At 39.5% G+C, this 21,492-nt stretch overlaps 1 protein-coding gene across 3 annotated transcripts in view; it reads left to right on the top strand.

Moving 5' to 3' along the window:
• MFSD14A (major facilitator superfamily domain containing 14A) overlaps nucleotides 1–21,417 on the top strand; it is a 70,442-nt gene extending 49,025 nt beyond the window's left edge. For 2 of the 3 annotated variants that reach the window (XM_012458452.3, XM_064370230.1), the window contains 8 exons: nucleotides 1,362–1,476; nucleotides 6,583–6,801; nucleotides 7,068–7,181; nucleotides 8,174–8,245; nucleotides 15,210–15,322; nucleotides 16,488–16,585; nucleotides 18,597–18,760; nucleotides 20,055–20,513. In XM_012458452.3, coding sequence (XP_012313875.1) covers nucleotides 1,362–1,476; nucleotides 6,583–6,801; nucleotides 7,068–7,181; nucleotides 8,174–8,245; nucleotides 15,210–15,322; nucleotides 16,488–16,585; nucleotides 18,597–18,760; nucleotides 20,055–20,261 — 1,102 coding nt within the window. In that variant the 3' untranslated portion in view covers nucleotides 20,262–20,513. Of the gene's footprint in view, nucleotides 1–1,361; nucleotides 1,477–6,582; nucleotides 6,802–7,067; nucleotides 7,182–8,173; nucleotides 8,246–15,209; nucleotides 15,323–16,487; nucleotides 16,586–18,596; nucleotides 18,761–20,054 lie in introns of all 3 variants that reach the window. The other variant, XM_012458453.3, reaches the window with a different exon arrangement.
• The last annotated feature ends 75 nt before the right edge of the window (nucleotides 21,418–21,492 follow it).

The following is a 21,492-nucleotide window of genomic DNA, read 5'->3' as shown; positions in this document are numbered from 1 at the left end:
AGGATTTTTTTTTTTTTCACTCAAGAGGCAAGGGAAAGAAAGCCCACAAAAAGAATAATTGTCCTAAAGTCAGAGCCCAATTTGGTAGTAGATTTATTCTAACTAATGTTTTTTTTACTTCACTGAGTATTAATGTTAGTTCTACATCGTGGATGGGCTTTATTTCCATGGTCTTATCTCCAAAGACCTAAGGGTTTATATGAGGCATGATCTTCCTCTTATACATTAGGTACAATTCTAATAGACCAAGTCTTTGATGAAGGCTACTCATGCACATGAAATCTTATTAAAGGAATCTATAGAATGAACAAAGGATTTGCTACGGTAAGCAGTGTGTTAGAAAAATTTTAATAGTGATAGTCTTGGTGGAATGATATTTTTAAAGTTCATTATGGTTATACATGATTTTCAAAAACTAAACATTAGCATTACAATATAAACTTCTTATTCCCAGCTAGATATTTTGGAATTATTTAAAGCAAAATAGTCTGCTTTTTTTTTTTTTTGAGGTGGAGCTTTGCTCTTGTTGTGCAGGCTGGAGTACAGTGACATGATCTTGGCTCACTGCAACCTCCACCTCCTGGGTTCAAGCGATTCCCTATCTCAGCCTCCTTATTTAGCTGGGATTACAGGCATGCACCACCACACCTGGCTAATTTTGTATTTTTATTAGAGACAGGGGTTTCTCCATGTTGGTCAGGCTGGTCTCGAACTCCTGACTTCAGGTGATCTGCCCACCTTAGCCTCCCACAGTGCTGGGATTACAGATGTGAGCCACTGCGCCCAGCCTGCTTTTTAAAATATCTTTTGTTCACTCTTTATAGTTTTATGAACACTGAACACTGCCATATAGGTTTTTTCTGTGTGAAACCGAGTTATTTGTTTTGCCAGCATTTGAAAAGCTAAAGATAACTTACGGAAAACATCTAGTTTCTATATATAGGCTCAGAATAAATATGAAGAAACTTGTTCCTCAGTCTTGTTTACTGGATTTTGTTTTTTATCTAGTGTTCTGGTGAAAAACAGTAATGGATGGATAATAATAGACTTTAATTTGTTGCTATTTTTGGTAGAAAAAACAAAACCACTTAACAATTCAACAGTTGGTTAAAAGATTTGCCTGAATACATGATCTAATTTTAAGTATTCCTGTATAGTAGCTGAGCTGCTATTGAAGGGCTCCTCTAGCCCTGTGTTTTCATAATATCTGTGGCTTATGATTTATGGAAGAGTTAATCCATGAGCTGTTCTAGTAAGCTGTTGACAGAAATTAGCTGTTCTTACTTTTAATTAACTTAGAAAAATGAAAGAAGATTAAAATAATGGTAATTGCTCTATTTCTTTTTATCTTTCATTCCTAGGTGGTACTTTGCTGTTATCTCTGTTTCTGGGGTTTTTGCAGTGACTTTCTCTGTGGTATTTGCATACGTAGCAGATATAACCCAGGAGCATGAAAGAAGTATGGCTTATGGACTGGTATGTGTGTTTATTCTATACCTTTTCTGTCTGCTGAGAAATGCCTTGTTTTTAAGGTATATATTGTTATAAGGAGTGCAAACCTTTGCATTACAAGATTTTTGCATAAAGTGTGTTTTGTAATAAAGTTGTTCATTAGACGACATGTAAAATTTGTTTTGCAGTACGAGGGGCTATGTAAGTTTAGATACTTTCCATTCAGAAAGTATAAGTCACATGTCAGAATTGAAATTATAGTATATTTTGTTGTAGAGTTCTTTTTAACGAAATCCTAAAAATAAGAATTATTTAATATGTCATGTGTTAAAAAAAATCACTACTCATATTTAATGCCTAATCAAAATACAACAACATCTAGCTCAAGCAGCAGCAAGCCCTTTTTTGTGGCTTTGTGGGCCACGTGCAGTCTCTTTCTCATTCTTCTGTTTTTACATGTGTATTTATGTTTATAAACTCTTTAAAAACATAAGAACCACTTAGCCAGATTTGAGCCATAAGTGGTAGTTTGCCAACTCCTGAAGAGTTTTGGTAAAGTAAATAATGGCAGTATAATCCCTGTCATCTATCAAATCTAGGAATTAAAAGAAAAAAGCCTAGTAATAGAATGACTCCTATAGGCACAATAATAGATCATTATTGAATAGCCAGAAAATAGGACGGTGATGCGTTTTGGTAAATACAGGATAAGTACATTTTGATAAATAAGGACTGAATATTGTGTCAGGCTGAATCTTAGTTTTAAAAGGGACTGATTTCTGATTCAAAGGACATAACAAAGAATCATGAGATTTTGGGGGAGGAAACACCTATAGGGAGAAACTTAGAAAAAAAACGAATGATTTCTGGCCTGTTTGGTGACTCACACCTGTAATCTCAGCACTTTGGGAGGCTGAGCCAGGCGGATCACCTGAGATCAGGAGTTCGAGACCAGCCTGGCCAACATGGTGAAACCTTATCTCTGTTTAAAAAAAAAAAGTAAAAAGAAAAAGAACTAATGATTTCAGTTGTAAACTTGGAACATTAAATGGTATGAGGCTGATGATAGCCAGGATTTTTAAAAACAGTCTAATTAAGCTATCGTTTGCGGACCATAAAATTTATCTATTTTATGAGTGTAATTCAGTGAGTTTTAGTAAATTTATACAGTTGTGCAAACAACAATTCCAATTTCGGTTTTGGGTTTTTTTTTTTTTTTTTTTGACTGAAGTAATTTATTTTCCCATAGCCAAGCTTTGAAATTGACAATTTTTGATCTGGAGGCTCTGTCTATTAAAGGCATGTTGTTCTGGCAAAAACAAACAAATTTAAATCTTCTAGAAATAATATGATGCAGATAAAAGTAGGAGAGGTGACTGGGCACAGTGGCATGTGCGTGTAATACCACCAGTTTGGGAGGCCAAGGCAGGAGGATTGCTTGAGGCCAGGAGTTTGAGGCTGCAGTAAGCTATGATCACGCCAGTACACTCCAGCCTGGGGTACAGAGTGACACCCTGTCTCTTAAAAAATGTTGGAGGGGCCAAGCACAGTGGCTTGTAATCCATGCACTTTCGGAGGCTGAGGCAGGAGGAGTACTTAACCCAGGAGTTCAAGACTGGCCTGGGCAACATAGTGAGACCCCGTCTCTGCATAAAGTTTAAAAATTAGCCTGGCGTGGTGGTGTGCACCTGTAGTCCTAGCTACTTAGGAGGCTTAGGGGAGAGGATCACTTGACCCTGAGAGGTTGAGGCTGCAGTGAGCTGTGTTCGCACCACTGCACTCCAGCATGAGCCACAGAGCAAGACCCTGTCTCAAAAAAAAGGGAGTGGAGGGTGCGGGGTGACACTTGGGATCTTTCTTTCTGAGCAGAAAGAAATGGCTACCAAATGGGGAGAACTGAGGAGAAAGGAAATGACATGAAACACCTGTACTCTGACTTTGCTCACTGTGTCTCAAATGTGATCTCTGTAAATGCCTTCAAATGTCTTCAGTGATCCTTTCCCCACACTTGTGCCAGAGCTCTGCTGAGATCTGGGTCCCTTTGAAACCACACCTAGGCCTGCAATAACAAAATAACCACCACATGTGGATATATTAAATACCATTTAAAAAAGTACCACCACAACCCAGTTATAGAACTTTTCCATCAGCCCAAAGGGTTCCCTCAGCCCTGTTTGCCATCCATCCCCATGCTCACCTCTGACCCCAAGCAACCAACAGTTTAGCTTCTGTCACCATGCTTTTGCCTTTCCTAGAAATTTCATATAAGTTAAATAATACAAACATCTTTTGTTTCTAGCTTCTTTCACTTAGCATAATCTTTTGAGATTTATCATGTTGATACTATAGATCAGTAGGTTCTGTTTTTCTTTCTTTTTTTGAGGCAGGGCCCTGCTCTGTCACCCAGTTTGGAGTGCAATGGCATGATCACAGCTCACTGAAGCCTTGGCTTCCTTGGGCTCAAGCAATTCTCCTGCCTCAGCCTCTGAAGTAGCTGGGACCACAGGCATGAGCCACCATGCCCAGCTAATTTTTTCTTTTTTTCTTTTTGAGACAAGGTCTCACTTACTCTTTTGCCCACGCTGGAGTGCTGTGGTGCCATTACAGCTCACTGTAGCCTCTGTCTCCCTCTACCTCTCTGGCTCAAGTGATCCTTCCACTTCAGCCTCCCAAGTAGCTGGGACTACTAATTTTTGTATTTTTTGTAGTGACAGAGTTTCATCATGTTGCCCAGGATGGTCTCAAAACTCCTGAACTGAAGTGATCCGCCTGTCTCAGCCTCCCAAAGTGCTGGAATTACAGGCATGAGCCACCGCACCTGGCCAGTGTTTTTTGTTTTTTGATTGCTGTGTAGTGTATTCCATTGTTTGGGTAATATATTTTGCTTGTTCATTCACCAGTTGATGGACATTTTGATTGATATTGTTTGAAATTACTAGAATTTGATGTATTTGTTAAAATAATTGACCTTTGAAAATTGATTTGCTTGTCTTAAGCAATAGAGTTGCACGTAAGCATTCTTAAGAAGTTTAAGTTCTCCATCCAAAAGTTGAAAATGGCACAGAAGCAGAATAAAGTTCCAATATTAATCTCTAATTATGCTCTGAGAGTGTGGGCCTTTTTCCTTTCCTTCCCTTCTCCTTTCCTTTTTTCTCTCTTCCTTCCCCCTTCCCTTCTCGTCTCCCTTCCCTTCTCGTCCCCCTTCTTCCTTTCCTGTCCTTTTCCCGTTTTTCTTTTTCTTTCCTTTTCCCTTCCCCTTTCCTCTCCTTTTCTCTTCTCTCCTCTTTCCCCTTTCTTCTTCCCTGTCCCCTTTTCTTTCCTTTCCTTTCCTTTTTCCTTTCCTCTTTTCTTTCCAGACAGGGTGTTACTATGGACTCACTCTTGTGCTCAAGTGATCCTCCCCACCTCAGCCTCCTGAGTAACTGGGATTACAGGCACGTGCCACTGCCCCTGACTAAGAGTGCTATTTTTATGAAGTGTTACCTGATGTCACATCTGCTAATTTGTAGGCTGTTTATCCTGTAGGCCAGATATGTCTGAGGTTAACAGGTTTGCTCTACTTAGATCCTTTCAACTTTAATCTTCATCTTTACTAAGCTTAAATAGACTTCCTCAGAATTTTAGAGATGTTCTTAATTTATCTGTGATTTCATTCTTCCCAACCCTGCCCACTAAAATGATTACCAAGGTCAGTTTTCTTCCAGGGCTTAACATATTGTTGATGAGAAGAGGAACCTCAAAGTCTTTAAGCTTTATTTCAGCTAGCCCTTAAGTATGTATCAAGATAAAAGTTCATTTAATTTTCATATTGGAAAAGTCACAATGAAATTGGATTTCCTTAGAGCAGTGGGTTTTATACTCCTTTCACAGAGAGCACTTAAGGGTTTATGGAGATGCCCTAAACCAAGCTTGTCTAACCCGTGGCCCACAGGCCTCACATGTAGCCCAATAGAAATTCATAAAATTTCTTAAAACATTATGAGGTTTTTTTTTCTTTAAGCTCATCAGCTGTCATTAGTGTTAGTGTATTTTATGTGTGGCCCAAGACAGTTCTTCTAATGTGGCCCAGGGAAGCCAAAAGATTGGACACCCCTCCCCTAAGGACTAGTATGACTGGCAGTCAAGGAGAGGACTTTGTACAGTGCCCAGACCTTCAACCCTTCCTCAACTAAAAGAGTTAACAAATTTAAATAGAGGCAGGGTCTTGCTGTGTTGCCCAGGCTGGTCACAAACTTCTGGCTTCAAGCAGTCCTCCCACCTGGGCCTCCCAAGTGCTGAAATTACAGGCATGAGCCACCACCCCCAGTCTTTTTAAAAAATCTGTTTTACCTTTGAATTTGCCAGTAGGATTTATTGGAACAGAGTGTTCCAAGGCATAGAAAGTTTGAAGACAGTGTCCTGAGAGGCTGTCATTTATTTTGTTTTGAGATAAGGTCTCACTCTGTCACCCTGGCTGGAGTGCAGTGGTGCTGTCATGGCTCTCTGCAACCTCCACCTTCCTGGCTCAAAGGAATTCTGCCACCTAAGCCTCTGGAGTAGCTGGCACTACAGGTGCATGCCACCACACCCAGCTAATTTTTCTACTTTTTTTGGGTAGAGACAGGATTTCTCGATGTTGCCCAGGCTGTTTTTTAGGCAAGAATCTAATTCTTTACTTTTCCTGTCAAAGGAGAGAGTATAAGAAAAGTGCGGCCAGGCTTGATGTCTCAGACCTGTACCCCCAGCACTTTGGGAGGCTGAGGTGGGAGGATTGCTTGAACTCAGGAGTTCAAGACTAGCCTGGGCAACATAGTGAGACTTCCATCTCTGCAAAAGATAAACAAAATGAGCTGGGCATGGTGGCATAAGCCTGTAACCCCATCATAAGATCTTCGGGCAGGAAGAGGTCTTGAACCTGAAAGGGCAAGGCTATAGTGAGCTGTGATGGCACCACTGCACTCCAGCCTGGGCAGCAGTGTGAGACCAAGTCCCCCCCACCAGCAAAAAAAATATAAATGGCACAGGTAGGAAGAGAAAAGGGAGGATGTGCAACAGAAGATCTGACATAAATCAAGATTATGAAAGGAGTTATGTGGTGTTGAAGTAAAAAGGTAGTCTGACTAATCTCTGTCTATCCTTAATTTATTGCAGGTTTCAGCAACATTTGCTGCAAGTTTAGTCACCAGTCCTGCAATTGGAGCTTACCTTGGACGAGTGTATGGGGACAGCTTGGTGGTGGTCTTAGCTACAGCAATAGCTTTGCTGGATATTTGTTTTATCCTTGTTGCTGTGCCAGAGTCGTTGCCTGAGAAAATGCGGCCAGCATCCTGGGGAGCCCCCATTTCCTGGGAACAAGCTGACCCTTTTGCCGTAGGTTTATATTTTTCCTTTTTCCTTGATAAAAAAATGCATCATTCAGTGCAGCATTAATATTATTTCTTTTAGGAAAACATCTTGGGTTTTTCTCTTAACATTTTGAAATACTTTTCAGAATAGTTTGGGGAGGATAAAATAAACTAAAAAGGACAACTAGTTTTCTGTGTGTACACTGCCAAAAGGAATCTCTGTGTACTCTTACGAATAGTTCAGTGGTTTTCATGTAAACCTTATATCAATCAGTCTTTTTCTTCTTCTAGTCCTTAAAAAAAGTGGGCCAAGATTCCATAGTGCTGCTGATCTGCATTACGGTGTTTCTCTCCTACCTACCCGAGGCAGGCCAATATTCCAGCTTTTTTTTATACCTCAGACAGGTAAAATCCTCTTCCACTAAGGTGGACTTTTCTTTCATTGTCTAGTGCTTTAATAAAAATATTTACTCTTGAGAGAACTATAATAGCAGTGACCTTTAGAAATGAATATCACTGGCTAGGCACTCTGGCTCACGCCTGTAATCCCAGTAGTTTGGGAGGCCGAGGTGGTCGGATCACTTGAGGTCAGAAGTTTGAGGTCAGCCTGGCCAACATGGCAAAACCCCGTCTCTACTAAAAATACAAAAAATTAGCTGGGCATGGTGGCAGGTGCCTGTAATCCCAGCTACTCGGGAGGCTAAGGTAGGAGAATCACTTGAATCCGGGAGGCAGAGGCTGCAGTGAGCTGAGATTGCATCATTGTACTCCAGCCTGAGCAACAAGAGCGAAACTCCATCTAAAAAAAGAATAAAATAATGCCATTTAGTCCACTAGACTTAACCTCCTGTTCAGTGTGGCTGATGTTCCTTATGCATTTCTTCTGGGGGTATTTGGTATATTAAGATATTTGGCTTAGGCAGAAAGATAGTTTTCCCCATCCACATAGGTGGTTTGAGTTTGTTGGTTATAGAAGTGATGGGATGATTTAACTCCTTCACCTGCTCCAACTTCTTTGTGATTTAGAGCATATGTAAGTTAGAGCAGCTAGCCAAAATGAGAGCAAAAACAACTTTTCTTCTTGACACTAGTCTCACTAGACAGAGATCAAGCCTTTAACCAATACATATAAAAAGCACAAAATACTGCAATATTTATTTGTAAAATGATTCTGAGTTCTCAGTATATCTCCAGTTTAGTATATTCACATTGAGGGACCCACCATGGATAAGTAGGCATTTTTAGTATGTTAAGATTTGTTATATTTCCTCTGAATAATTCTTTGTTTATAAATGACTTTACATTTATCTTTTTCTGACCCATTTAATGTTAACATACAGGTATTCTATCTGGTATACATTCGTATTCATTGTTACTTTTTCTGGATGCCCTTCTAGATAATGAAATTTTCTCCAGAAAGTGTTGCAGCATTTATAGCAGTCCTTGGCATTCTTTCCATTATTGCACAGGTGAGTTTCTTTTTTAGTTAGAGTGATGTCATAGAGTGACCCTGGCTGGCCATCCAAACTGGGACCTCATACAGTGATAACATCTTAGTGGAGTCACCTAAGTCAGGAGTCTAAGGTTCATAGGTTCAGAAATTCAATTTGTTTGCGTAGCTAGTGTTGATCAGATTTTGGGGACAGACACATTAATATATGATATGTAAACATAGAAGCTAGTTTATTGATGTATACTAGGATATATGCCTGGATTAAGTTAGAAATTTGATGTCTGTTAGTCCTTGTTCTGTTTATTCACTCAATCAGCAAATATTTACTGAATACCTACCATGTGTCAGGCACGGGGGATATAACAGTGAACTTAACTACATTCCGCTCTTGGAGAGTTTTTATTCCACATTCTGGTGGGATAAGACAGAAAATAAAAACATCAATGTAAACGTATCAGGTGTATTGAGAATTACAGAGAAAAAAGCTAAGGGGCATATAGAGAGTGACTTGGGGGAAAGGTCTTACGGGCACAGGGGGCATGGTTGGGAAGACCTTGGTGACATTTGAGCAGAGACCCAAAGGTATGAAGAACAAGCTGTAGGATTATCTGAAAGAAGAGAATTCTGAACAGTACAAACAAAATTCTGAGGAGAGACTGTAGCTGGCATGTGTAAGAAATAACAGGGAGCCAGTGCGGCTCCAGTTGAGAGCATCTTAGAAAATGAAGTCCAGGAGGTAGTGAGGGACCAGATCACGTGGGGCTTGCAGGTCCTCATAAGACTTGAGTTAGATAGGAAGTCATTGGAGGGTTTTGAGCAACAGAATGACATGAAAGTGTGTCTTGGAAGCCCAGTTGGTAAATAGTCATTGTGTGATATTAAGATATTAATCAACATAGGAATTTGGTTTTCTGAGGAGATATTTCATCCTGGTTTCCAGACTATTTCTGTTTAACAATAAAAATACTATTTTTCTCCAGTGACCATAATTCTCTCACATCACAGAACATCTTCCTCCTTTCTGTGAAAGAGCCCCACCCCTTTCTTGCTATTTGGCTTTTCGTTTCTGAGACTCTACAAAGATGATCTAGTCTAAGTTAATACTTTTTCTCACCTTGATGTAATCAACTAGATTACAACTTGGTTTTATTCTAGGGTATTTTTAATTGATTACTCTTGGATGGTTCACCATTTCTTGAGTAGGATTCCTTCTGCAGATCTCATGATTCATTCTGTTTTGGTGGGTTTAGCAACAAATTTCAACTTTAAATCCCATATGCCTCCCCAAGCCTCTGCACATACACATACATGCTGTTGAGTATTAGCACTATTTCTGACTTCAGGTTTGTCCTGAAAAACTTCAATCTGGAAAAACAGTGCATTTAAATATTCATTCCTAGCCATGAGAAAAGTGCTCTTCAAATTTGGAGGAAAATGTACTGTAGTGTTTATATGAAAATGGCTTTAATAAAGGCTTTTGGCTGGGCACCGTGGCTCACGCCTGTAATCCCCAACACTTTGGGAGGCCAATGCAGGTGGATCTCCTGAGGTCAGGAGTTGGAGACCGACCAGCCTGACCAACATGGTGAAATCCTGTCTCTACTAAATACAAAGAACTAGCTGGGCATGGTGGCATATACCTGTAATCCCAGCTACTTGGGAGGCGGAGGCAGGAGAATTGTTTGAACCCAGGAGGCAGAGGTTGCAGTGAGCTGAGATTGCACCATTGCACTCCAGCCTGGGCCACAAAAGCGAACTCTGTCTACAAAAAATTAAAGATTAAAAAAACCCACAGTTTTTGAGGCCAGGTGCGGTGGTTTATGTCTGTAATCCCAGCACTTTGGGTGGCCAGGATGGGGAGACCACTTGAGCCCAAGAGTCCAAGACCAGTTCAAGGAACTTGGTAAAACCCCATCTCTACCAAAAATAATAATAATAAAATATAAAATAGCCCAGTGTCGTGGTATGTGCCTGTAGTCCCAGCCACTCAGGAAGCTGAGATGGGAGGATTGCTCGAGGCTGGGAGATCAAGGGTGCAGTGAGCCACAGTTGTGCCATGGTACTCCAATTTGGGCAACAGAATGAGACCTTGTCTCAAAAAAAAAAGTTTTTGAAGTATAACACAAAGGGAAATACACAGTAAGTGTACAACTTGAAATTTAAATGAAGAGAGCAGACTAATACTGTAATGATGTGTAAGAGATTGATAGCTATGAGATCTTAAGTTCTGTTTCTTACTTAAATGGCCATGGGAAATATATGCATCTAATAAATGTAGTCAGTGACACTGCAGACTGAGTGATGAGTGGAAGTTGCTTTTGAGGGTATTTTTCCTCTGTTCGACAGATGGCATCTGGCACAAGGTTACGACGAAAGCCTCTGAGAGTGCAGAATCTGGTAGGACAGACAGGTAAATAAAGGAGAGGGGTGTAGTCGGATATGTATACATAAGGTCAGTGCGGCAGCAGAGCCCTGAAGGCAGTAAGACCGCAAAGGCGCAGGCAACCCTCCACACCATTGCTGACACAGCATAGACACGGCCCATGAGCAACAAGGTCCTTAAGTGACCATTTAGGTTTTGGTGCTTATGTAGAAGAAAGAATTAACATTTTATATCATTACATATGAATTACGTTAGTACATGTATAGCCTCAAAGGTAGAAGAATGATCTTGTATTCTTGTTTATGCAGAAATAAACTGAGAATGACTTGTCCACTGTTGACCTCCTAAATCACTGAAAGACCAATGTATTTCTCCCTCCTCTCCAGCAGCACGGAGCTGCTAATAGCTCTCCATTTATGCCTGTGTTTGCTTTATTTCTTACCCATGTGCTTTTATTCTTGCTATCTTTCTGCCTCCCTCTCCCCCACCCTGAGTATCCCTTCTCTGGGTCCCCATGCTAATGTGGGCATATTTCTATTACTGTACAGAATATACTGTAGTATAGATTTTATCTCTGTTTATTGCCTTAGTTTGTGAGCTCCAGCAGACCTCTGAGTAGATCATGAAGTCAGGATTGTATCATACTCATTTTTGTCACCCTAGCACCCTGAACTGCCTGTGCCACAAGAGGTCCTAAAGGTCATTGGTTTTTTCTATAATGTTAAAAAAAAAACCTTTAAAAATTAGTTTAATTAGCACTTAACAATTGGAAAGTGTCATGTGAAAGTCTGGTTATGTAGCTTCTCCCCAAAATGATTAGATCTGGTAACCAGGTGTGGGCCAACCTTCCAGCGAGAGCCAAGTAGTTGCTGTCCCCTTTGGAACCTTTTCTTTCTTTGCCATCAGCCCCATTACTTCCTGGGCACCAGTAGGTATATGAGTTCATAACACATGCACTAAGTAGGTGTTTACATGAGAACATCGATACAGTTCTACACATTGCTTTCTTCTCAGTGCTTTCCTATCTAGCCCTCTCTATGGGGATGACTTCCAGACTTACACCTCCAGTTCAGTCCCTGAGCTTCTGACACATTGGCTGGGTATTTCAGCCTTAACATGGCCAAAACTAAAATTTGGGTTCCATCCCCTGCCTGCCACCCCCATGCTCTTCATCTCATTTAGTGACATCACCACCGCTTGGTTTTGGGGGCCAGAAACCTTGCCAAATTCATGAATCCTTTCTCCTTAGCCTACATTCAGCCCATCAAATGATACTTCCTAGCACCTCTGTCTCCAAAATATAGCTTGAATCGGAGCATTTCTGATGTTCTCCATTAGTAGGAACCCAATCTGAGCTGGGGCCGTATCCTCCATCTGGTCTCTCTGCTTCCATCTTGCCTCCCTGTAGCTCATTCTGCACTTGCAGACTAATTTTTGTAAAATGGAAATTGAATTGCATCTTACCTATTTAAAAGCCACTTTCCTTTGCAACCAGAATAAAATCCAGACTATTTTCCTCCACTCTCCACATAGTTGAGTATGTTCCATGCCAGTCTAGGCCCTTTGCACTTGCTGTCAGCCTTGTATGGAGTGTTTCTTTCCCCAGGTCTTCACTTAACCCCTTTCCTCTTATTCAGCTCTCACTTCAGAAAGGCCTTCCCTGGATCCTGGTTCAAGCAGCATCTCCATCACACTACCCTATTTTATTTTGTTAATGGCAGCCTGGAGTATCTTGTTAACCTGGAATATCTTGTTAAATAAGCAGGCTCATATCCGTCTTTCCTCCACTAGAAGGCAGTCCATGTGTTGATGGGTACTTTGACTTACCCGTGTGTCTTCAGGCCAACAATAAGAGTTGGTCTTACTAGGAATTTGGCAAGTATCAGACTAACCAAAGCTGCTGTTAGTGTTAGCTTAGCTGCTAATCAGCTATGTCATCTTGCTTAAGTCATTTAACCTTTGGGACTCAGTGCTTTTATCTTCAAAATGAGAGTTAAATTAAGGGACACCAAATTTTTTTTCTGTTCAAGAACACTGTTTATATGGCCGGGCACAGTGGCTCATGCCTGTATTCCCAACACTTTGGGAGGCCGAGGCGGGTAGATTACCTGAGGTCAGGAGTTTGAGGACAGCCTGGCCAACATGGTGAAACCCCATCTCTACTAAAAATAGAAAAATTAACCAGGCGTGGTGGCATGCACCTGTAATCCCAGCTACTCAGGAGGCTGAGGCAGGAGAATCGATTGAACCTGGGAGGCGGAGGTTGCAGTGAGCTGAGATTGTGCCACTGTACTCCAGCCTGGGTGACAGAGTGAGACTCCGTGTCAATTTAAAAAAAAAAGCTACTTACTGGCTAGATGGGTTGGTTGAAGGGCTGTGAGATGACTGCATTTTATAAGCACCTTTTGATAATATTCATGATCTGTGCTGGAGAAGTGTCAGCTTTCTTAGACCAGCATTTCGGAAAGAAAGCTTGCTCCAGGGTATACACGGCTGGCCCATGCCTCCTGTTCCCACTGAACTAGGGGTTGATGCTCAGCCTTCCTCACTGCCCCTTGTGGCTGAAGTGCCAGGGATTTCATCATAAGTGAAATCTATTTTTTAACAGCATTTCTTCCTTGTCATGCTCATTATCATCTCAATGAATGATGAGAACATACGTTTTCTGTTCTTTGAGTTCCTAGAGCCATATAAAGAATCACAGCTTTTTAGATGAAAGTGCTACCTTTGGGGATGTTCTTAAAAGTAGTTTCCCAGAAGTTATTCAACTTTGCATTATAGTTCCCTATTCTCAGACAGTTCAAGGCCACAGAGCTTTGGGTATACTTACTCTTTTTCATAATTAATTGAAGTCAGGCTCTGATATATTCCACAAAAAAAATCATTTGTAATCATTTCTAACCCTAATCAGAATTCTAATCATTTCTGATCTGATTATTTCTGTAATATTGGTCACCACCCACAAGCCATGTTAAGCATGTTATTTACTTACATGCTTACGTTAGAAGAAAGTAACATGATCATACAGGTTACATTTGATTGGGGGCAATAAAAATGGAAAATATTTAGAATACTTATCAGACTGGAAAATACTAGCTTAAAGGGTGAACAAATGGTTCTTTTTTTTTTTTGAGATGGTCTCTTTCTGTCACCCAGGCTGGAGTGTAGTGGTGTAATCATGGCTCACTGCAGCCTTGACTTCTTGGGCTCAAGTGATCCTCTGGACTCAGCCTTCTGAGTAGCTGGGATGATAGGTTTGTGCCACCAGCCTGGCTAATTTTTCAATTTTTTTGTAGAAGTGGGGTCTCCAGCTCCTGGGCTCAAGCAGTCCTCCCGCATTAGTCCCTCAAAGTGCTGGGATTGCAGACATGAGCCACTGTGCCTGGCCTACGGGTTTCTTTCAGTTGCAGTTTTTCTCAGCTGACTGCTGGCTCTGGGCAAGTTCCCTTTTCTGGTTTGGTTGCCGAAGAATGTAATTCTACAAGGGAGCCATGCCTTATGGAATTCAGTCTTACACTCACGTGATTTAAGTGAAAGTCTTAGGGAAGAAAGCTATCAGTTCTAATTGCTCAAAAATCCTTGAAAGAATCATTTACTTTTCACTGGCATATTTGTGATGAAATTCTTAAATGGGTATCTCAATTTAAAGAATTCTAAGCTTACATTTTATGAGTTTTAAAGTGCCAGCCCATCATAAAATAGTGACTTCCTGAATTACTTTTACTTCTTTGTCTATGGACTTACTGTCTTACGTAGTATATTAAAAATTTTTAGTTAGAATAGCAAAAAAAAAATTTCTAATGTTCCCAAATCACTGTGAATTTCTATTAACTTTGAAAGAAAAAGGAGGCACAAGAAAACCTACCTACTGGTAATACTGTTTATTAACTGCTGACTATTGCCAGGCACAATTCTAAGAACTTTATGTAAATGTATCTCATTTAATTCACATGACAAAGGTTTTGAAATAGGTGGTGGTGTCCCCATTTGGAAAGACACAAAAGTGAGGCTCAAAGTGAAGTGACTTGCTCAGAGCCACACAAAGCCAAGATTATGATCCAGGCTGTTTTTCCAGAGTCTGCTGTTAATTAGTATACTGTATTTCTCCCAAATCAAACTTATTTATTTATTGTTTATAAAAAAAATCATGGTTTCATCAGTAGATTAACTTAGGTAAATAACATATGAGTAATCATTGTTTGATGTCAGTTTTTATTTACTTGTGGAAATAAACATTTTAGACTAACTTGGACCTAAACAAGCTTTTTTAAGGCTGTTATATAATGGGGATCTCCAAATCATTAATTAGAACTTTTGATTTTCAACTACTGATTTAAGTGGTCCTTAGTAGAAATGTACTGAGTGGGAGGTTTTATCTTTCAGTTTTTGAATTCTTGTCTCAGTCTGGATCTATGTCAGGAGAGGGAGTTTTCATCTGCTTATGTGACCTGGACCAGTGATCTCAGACATATTCAGGGCAATTGTTGCTGAAAATCAGCCAAATTGTAGAAAAGTACCAAGTCCTTTTATAGTATAGATTGAAAGAAGTCACTTGTAAAAACTTTATTCTGATAAATCTTTTTTTTTTTTTTTTCAGACCATAGTTTTGAGTTTACTTATGAGGTCAATTGGAAATAAGAACACCATTTTACTGGGTCTAGGATTTCAAATATTACAATTGGCATGGTATGGCTTTGGTTCAGAACCTTGGTAAGTATAAATATTTTAATGTTAACATTCTTAATTTTGGTGTTAGCCCTTCTGTTTTTATTTGCTTCTCAACTGAGGGATAGACTATAATCTGTCTCATACTATGCTTTTTATCTTTCAAAATGTGTCTAATGTAAGTCTGCCACTTGTACATTTCTATATTCTAGAATGGCTTGAGGATTTAAAAGGTCACTTTTATAGCTAAGTGACAGGCTGAATTTTTGAATGAGATTATACAGCTTTTGAATCTTTAAGGAGCATTTAATTTAAATCAGTCCGTTACTAGGAAAAAGTATTTAATCCCATAGCAACAAGGCCCTGAACATTATTTACATTTTTTATTTTTCTGGTTAGGAAAAAAGAGATTGTATACCCAGGGATCATTACTGATAGCAAACCAGAAGTGAAAAAAATCCAGTTATTTTGGTGCCGGCCTCATGCTCTGTCTCCGCTTTTCTTAGCAGTCTGGTTTCCTGCAGGGGAGTTGAGTAGAGATGCTTGTTGTCAGGCTGCCCACATAGATAGTATTATTGTGCTCAGGTATTACGGACTGAACTCCCATGATTTGCACTAATATTTTAAACAACTGACTGCCTCATCTCTGTTTGGACTTGGATATGAGTAAGCATCAAGAGTGTGATGATTTGTTCTCCAGACTAGCTTTTGCAAAGAGGTGCTCAAAATTGAAATTACCTAAACATTTCTTGTAAACATCAAGCCAGGGGCATCCAAGTTACTTGTTCTTTACTGTAAAGATTAGATCAAATCAGCGGTATCTTCACACTGAATCACAAATCCGTAAGAACTTTGCTGAAGACTTTGGCTTCATGTGTTTGGAAATATTTGATGATGTTTCTTCATCTGTATTATACATTATCCTCAGTATAACCTCTAAACTGCCTGTAGAAATAATACCCAGCACATTTTACAGTTTGGAACATGATAGGTCTATTTTACATTACACTCTCACAGCACTCTTGTGAATTAAGTTGTTGTCTTTGTACAGGGTTAGATTAAGTGACTTGTCGGTAGTCACCTAGTAAGCAAGTTTAGGTCTCCTTTTCTTCTACCACAGCCATTTTACTTAATTACTTAAGTATGTAGTGTGACTTTCAGGTACAGTGTAGAAGAATTTACTGTTTTTGTTTTGCTGCTTTGATTACAGGATGATGTGGGCTGCTGGGGCAGTAGCAGCCATGTCTAGCATCACCTTTCCAGCTGTCAGTGCACTTGTTTCACGAACTGCTGATGCTGATCAACAAGGTGAGTTGATAGGAACCAGCGATAATTATTTAAAAGTACAGAATGTTCTAATCCTGTGTTCTGTCTCCTAGGTACTGAAACATAAGTGTATCTTCAGGGTAGAAGATTTAAAAATTGCTTTCGATGTAAACAGAAAAAGCAGATTCTAGGGTATTTATCCTTAGGTAGATACATATTCCCTTTTCTATCACTTATAATTTGGGGCTCCATCTGTTCTGTTCTTAGAAAATTTACTAATGAGGCTGGGCACAGTGGCTCACAGCTGTAATCCCAACACTTTGGGAGGGTGAGGCAGGCAGATTGCTTGAGTTTAGGAGTTGGAGACCGGCCTGGGTAACATGGGGAAACCCCATCGCTAAAATGCAAAAATTAGCTAGGGTGGCACATGCCTATAGTCTCAGTTACTTGCGAGGCTGAGGTGGGAGGGTCACTTGAACCTCAGAGGCGGAGGTTGCAGTGAGCCAAGATCAGACCACTGAACTCCAACCTGGGCGACAGAGTAAGACCGTGTCTCAAAAAATACATATACTGATGAAGGTGGGCCACAGTATATTAACTAAACATTAAGTTTTTGCTGTGTTGTGTTAGATACCTTGTGGGATATATTCATAGACCTTTTATGAATGTCCCAGCTACCTGGGAAGCTGAGGCAGGAAGATCGCTTGAGGTCAAGTGTTTGAAGCCAGCCTAGGCAACACAGCAAGACACCCATCTATTTAAAAAAAAAAAAACCTTATTGTTTCAGTCATCTAAAGATATATAACACAGCAAACATCTTTAATGTCATATGCTTTTTTGTGTGTGTGGGGGGGGAACATTTAATTCTTAGAATGCTAACAGATAAGGAATAATTCTTTGAAAAGGATATGTTTTATCTAGTCATAAGGAGAAAAGAGGCACTGCAAAACAGTGGCAGTGATCACTTGGTTGATAAATGAGGAAGGAAAGGCCTATGGCCAAAGCAAGTTGCATTTTAAATTAGAGAAAAGATCCAAGAGAGAGAAACAAAAATCAAATACTATAAACACAGTGTGATTGGCTCATGCCTGTAATCCCAGCACTTTTGGAGGCCAAGGTGGGTGGATCACCTAAAGTCAGGAATTCAAAATCAGCCTGACCAACATGATGAAACTCCATCTCTACTAAAAAAAAATGCAAAAAAATTTAGCCGGGTGTGGTGGCACGTGCCTGTAATCCCAGCTACTGGAGATGCTTGAGGAAGAATTGTTTGAACCCAGGAGGTGGAGGTTGCTGTGAGCCAAGATTGTGCCACTGTGAGCCAAGATCGTGCCACTGCACTCCAGCCTGGGCAACAAGAGCGAAACTCCATCTTTAAAAAAAAGCGTAATTTTGGCCGGGCACAGTGGCTCATGCCTGTAATCCCAACTTTGGTAGGCTAAGTAAGGCTGGAGGATCCCTTGAGCCCAGGAGTTCAACACCAGCCTAGGCAACAAACTTGAGGCCTCATCTCTACAAAAAAAATACAAAAATTAGCCAGGAATGGTGGTGCGTGGTGCATTAGCCTGTAGTCCCAACTGTGGGGGAGGCTGAGGTAGGAGGATCATTGGAGCCCAGGAAGTTGAGGCTGCAGTGAGCCCAGTTTGCACCACTACACTCCAGCCTGGGTGACACCCCACTTTATTTTTGACTAAAAGGGGTCTTAAGTAGTTGCTCGAGGACAGAGTTTTTTTAACATTGGTACTTGTGAAATCGTGACTGATTTTTAACCAGCCATGTTTTGAAGGCTATAATCTAGGGAAATAAAGTGCTTTTGCCCACTTGTTTCTATGTTAGACCATGTATGGGTACATCTGAGCTCATGTTTGCATAGGACAGCTTATTTCACTTTATAGAGCTGATAGCTTCTAAGTATTGACAGTTTTCAATAGCATTGCTATAAATTGCTAGTTTCTTTTAAGAACTTTGATTTTAGATTGTGATTTCGTATTTGTACTGGTTCTAGGGTAGGGAAAAAAACTTTACTAAGTGGTAATTTGTTTAAACAATATAGGTGTCGTTCAAGGAATGATAACAGGAATTCGAGGATTATGCAATGGTCTGGGACCGGCCCTCTATGGATTCATTTTCTACATATTCCATGTAGAACTTAAAGAACTGCCAATAACAGGAACAGACTTGGGAACAAACACAAGCCCTCAGCACCACTTTGAACAGGTAATTCCCATCCACATGATAAAATTATATAGTTCATTTGGCTAGATTAAGATACCGGTTCTTAGTCACAAAAGCTTTTATGTGATTCTATTTGAGATTGAATAAAATGTTTAAAAAACATAGTTTAAGAGATTGTGTTCTATCTACCGCCTTGTGAAATTGGTTATTTTTTTTTCCACTTGAGAATGAAAAATTTTAAATATCTAGTTTGTCAATGACATATGTAACAAACCATTTCTCTATACTATTTGTCTTTCTTTTGAAACTTCTGTAATATCACAGTTACGTATGTTAAGTCTGCCTTTTGTATGAAAAGTCAGTTATGTGCTGGTAAATACCTTTGTTCACTTCCTTGCTATACTTCCCTGCTCTCAAATGAAAATTAATGCCAAACACTGCTGATAATTTTAGCCAATATTAGCAGCTCATCGGTTTCCTAGTTATTTAACAGAGTTCTGCCTAATCTTCCAACCCACTAAGACTACTTTTAAATAAAAGAATGTTTACTAAGAATGATGTAATTTTAGGCTAAAACAAAGATCTGTTTTTCTTGGTAACCTGTGTTTTTCTCATTTTCAGTCACTTGAAAATATAATTACCTTCTTGAAACAAAGAAATGGTAATTTATTCTGCTACTGTAGTAAATACTGTATGCTGCCTGATTTTTGTTTTCTTTTTGAGACAGTCTCTCACTGTCACATAGGCTGAAGTGCAGTGGCACAATCTTGGCTCACTGCAACCTCCGCCTCCCGAGTTCAAGTGATTCTTGTTCATCAGCCTCCTGAGTAGCTGGGATTACAGGCATATGCCACCGTACCTGGCTAAATTTTTTTTTGTGTTTTTAGTAGAGATGAGGTTTCACTATGTTGGCCAGGCTGGTCTTAAACTCCTGGCCTCAAGTGATCTACCTGCCTCAGCCTCCCAAAGTGCTGGAATTACGGTCTTGAGCCACCGCACCCGGCCTGATTTTTGAGATCTTTCTATAAATGTTTTCCCCTTGGACTAACAAAATAAGTGAAGGCTCATAGAACATCTGTGTTCACATTTTGTGTTGAAAGTAATGATAGAATATTTTCACAAAGGCTATTTATTTAGCCAGTTGTTATCCCCAGAATTTTATAGAGAATATGATAGTATCCCTTTTCTCCTAAAAGGGGAATGCCTTTTATAATTATGGCTTTAATAAAAAGAGCAATTAACTTGTAATTCAAAAATTAATACTAGAAGGTATGCAGTTTCTCCTTATGAGTAAAAGTACTTGTGTAAAATTCCTAATTACTTTATTCTTCCTCAGAATTCCATCATCCCTGGCCCTCCCTTCCTATTTGGAGCCTGTTCAGTACTGCTGGCTCTGCTTGTTGCCTTGTTTATTCCGGAACATACCAATTTAAGCTTAAGGTCCAGCAGCTGGAGAAAGCACTGTGGCAGTCACAGCCATCCTCACAGTACACAAGCGCCAGGAGAGGCCAAAGAACCTTTACTCCAGGACACAAATGTGTGACGACCGAAATCAGGAAGATTTTTCTATCAGCACCCAGGTCTTAGTTTTCACCTCTAGTTCTGGATGTACATTCCATTTCCATCCACCAGTGTACTTTAAGATTGTCTTAAGAAATGTATCTGCATGAACTCCATGGGAACTAAAGGAAGTGGGAACTTAAAGAACCGGACAGTTTTCCAAAGATGTTACAATTTCTTTTGAAAAGAAACCTTTGGTTTATTATTAGCACCAATTTCTTGCCACTAAGCTGTTTGTTTTATTATACATCCTTTAATTAAAAGCTATATATGTAACTTCTTAGATATTAGCAAATGTCTCTGCTACCATTTCCTTAAGGTGTTGAGCTTTAACTCTATGCTGACTCAGTGAGACAGAGTAGGTAGTATGGTTGTGGACCTATTTGTTTTAACATGGTAAAATTTTGAGTCAGATTTTAATATTGTAAAATCTTGGGTCAAATAATTCAAAGCCTTAATGCAGATGCAGTAAAACAAAGAAATAGTAAATGAATTGTTTGCATTAAAAAAAAAAAAACTCAAGATAATTGTACTAAATCTGAATCATGTTTCAAGCTTGTCTGCAGTACTTTTAAACATTATTCACTACTGTTTTGGAAGTGAGAAAGGATCAGCCATTTAGAATTTAAATTGGGGTGTTTAGAGCCTGTAAATCTAAATGCTGGCTCAAATTTGTTCCCCAGCTACTTCTTATACCACTATTCTTTTAATGTTTGCATAATCATAAGCACCTCAACACTTGAATACATAATCTAAAAATTATATAGTAAAGCTGGTAGCCTTGAAAAAGTAAATGTGATATCTATATGTAGATAAATATATATAGTGGCCTTTCAGGACTGTCACAGTAACACTTTATTTACAGAGCTAATGTTTGTCCTAAATTTTCAGGACCCTAGAGGAGAGCTTTATACAATTACTGATGTGAATTTCTCTAAAGTGTATATTTTTGTGTCCAGTTATATTATTTAAAAAAGAAGTGTTACTTTGTAAAAATTGTACATAAAGTACTGTATAGTTTACACTTTTCATCTTGTGTGTGGTTATTGCTTAATGCTTTTTAAACTTGGAACACTCACTATGGTTAAATAAGGTCTTAAATGTAAATATTCTGTTAATAAAGTTAAATATTTTAATGATTTTTTTTTTAAGTCTTGATCTGTGAGTTCCTATAGGGCCTGTTTTGGCTTTGTTGTTACCATAATCATCATTTT

The sequence above is a fragment of the Aotus nancymaae genome, unplaced genomic scaffold (genome assembly GCF_030222135.1).
Source record: "Aotus nancymaae isolate 86718 unplaced genomic scaffold, 86718_ANA_hifiasm-v0.15.2.pri h1tg000103l, whole genome shotgun sequence".
Classification (NCBI taxonomy): domain Eukaryota; kingdom Metazoa; phylum Chordata; class Mammalia; order Primates; family Aotidae; genus Aotus; species Aotus nancymaae.
Note: the sequence above shows the minus strand (reverse complement) of the source record. Positions and strands in the feature narration are given on the sequence as shown.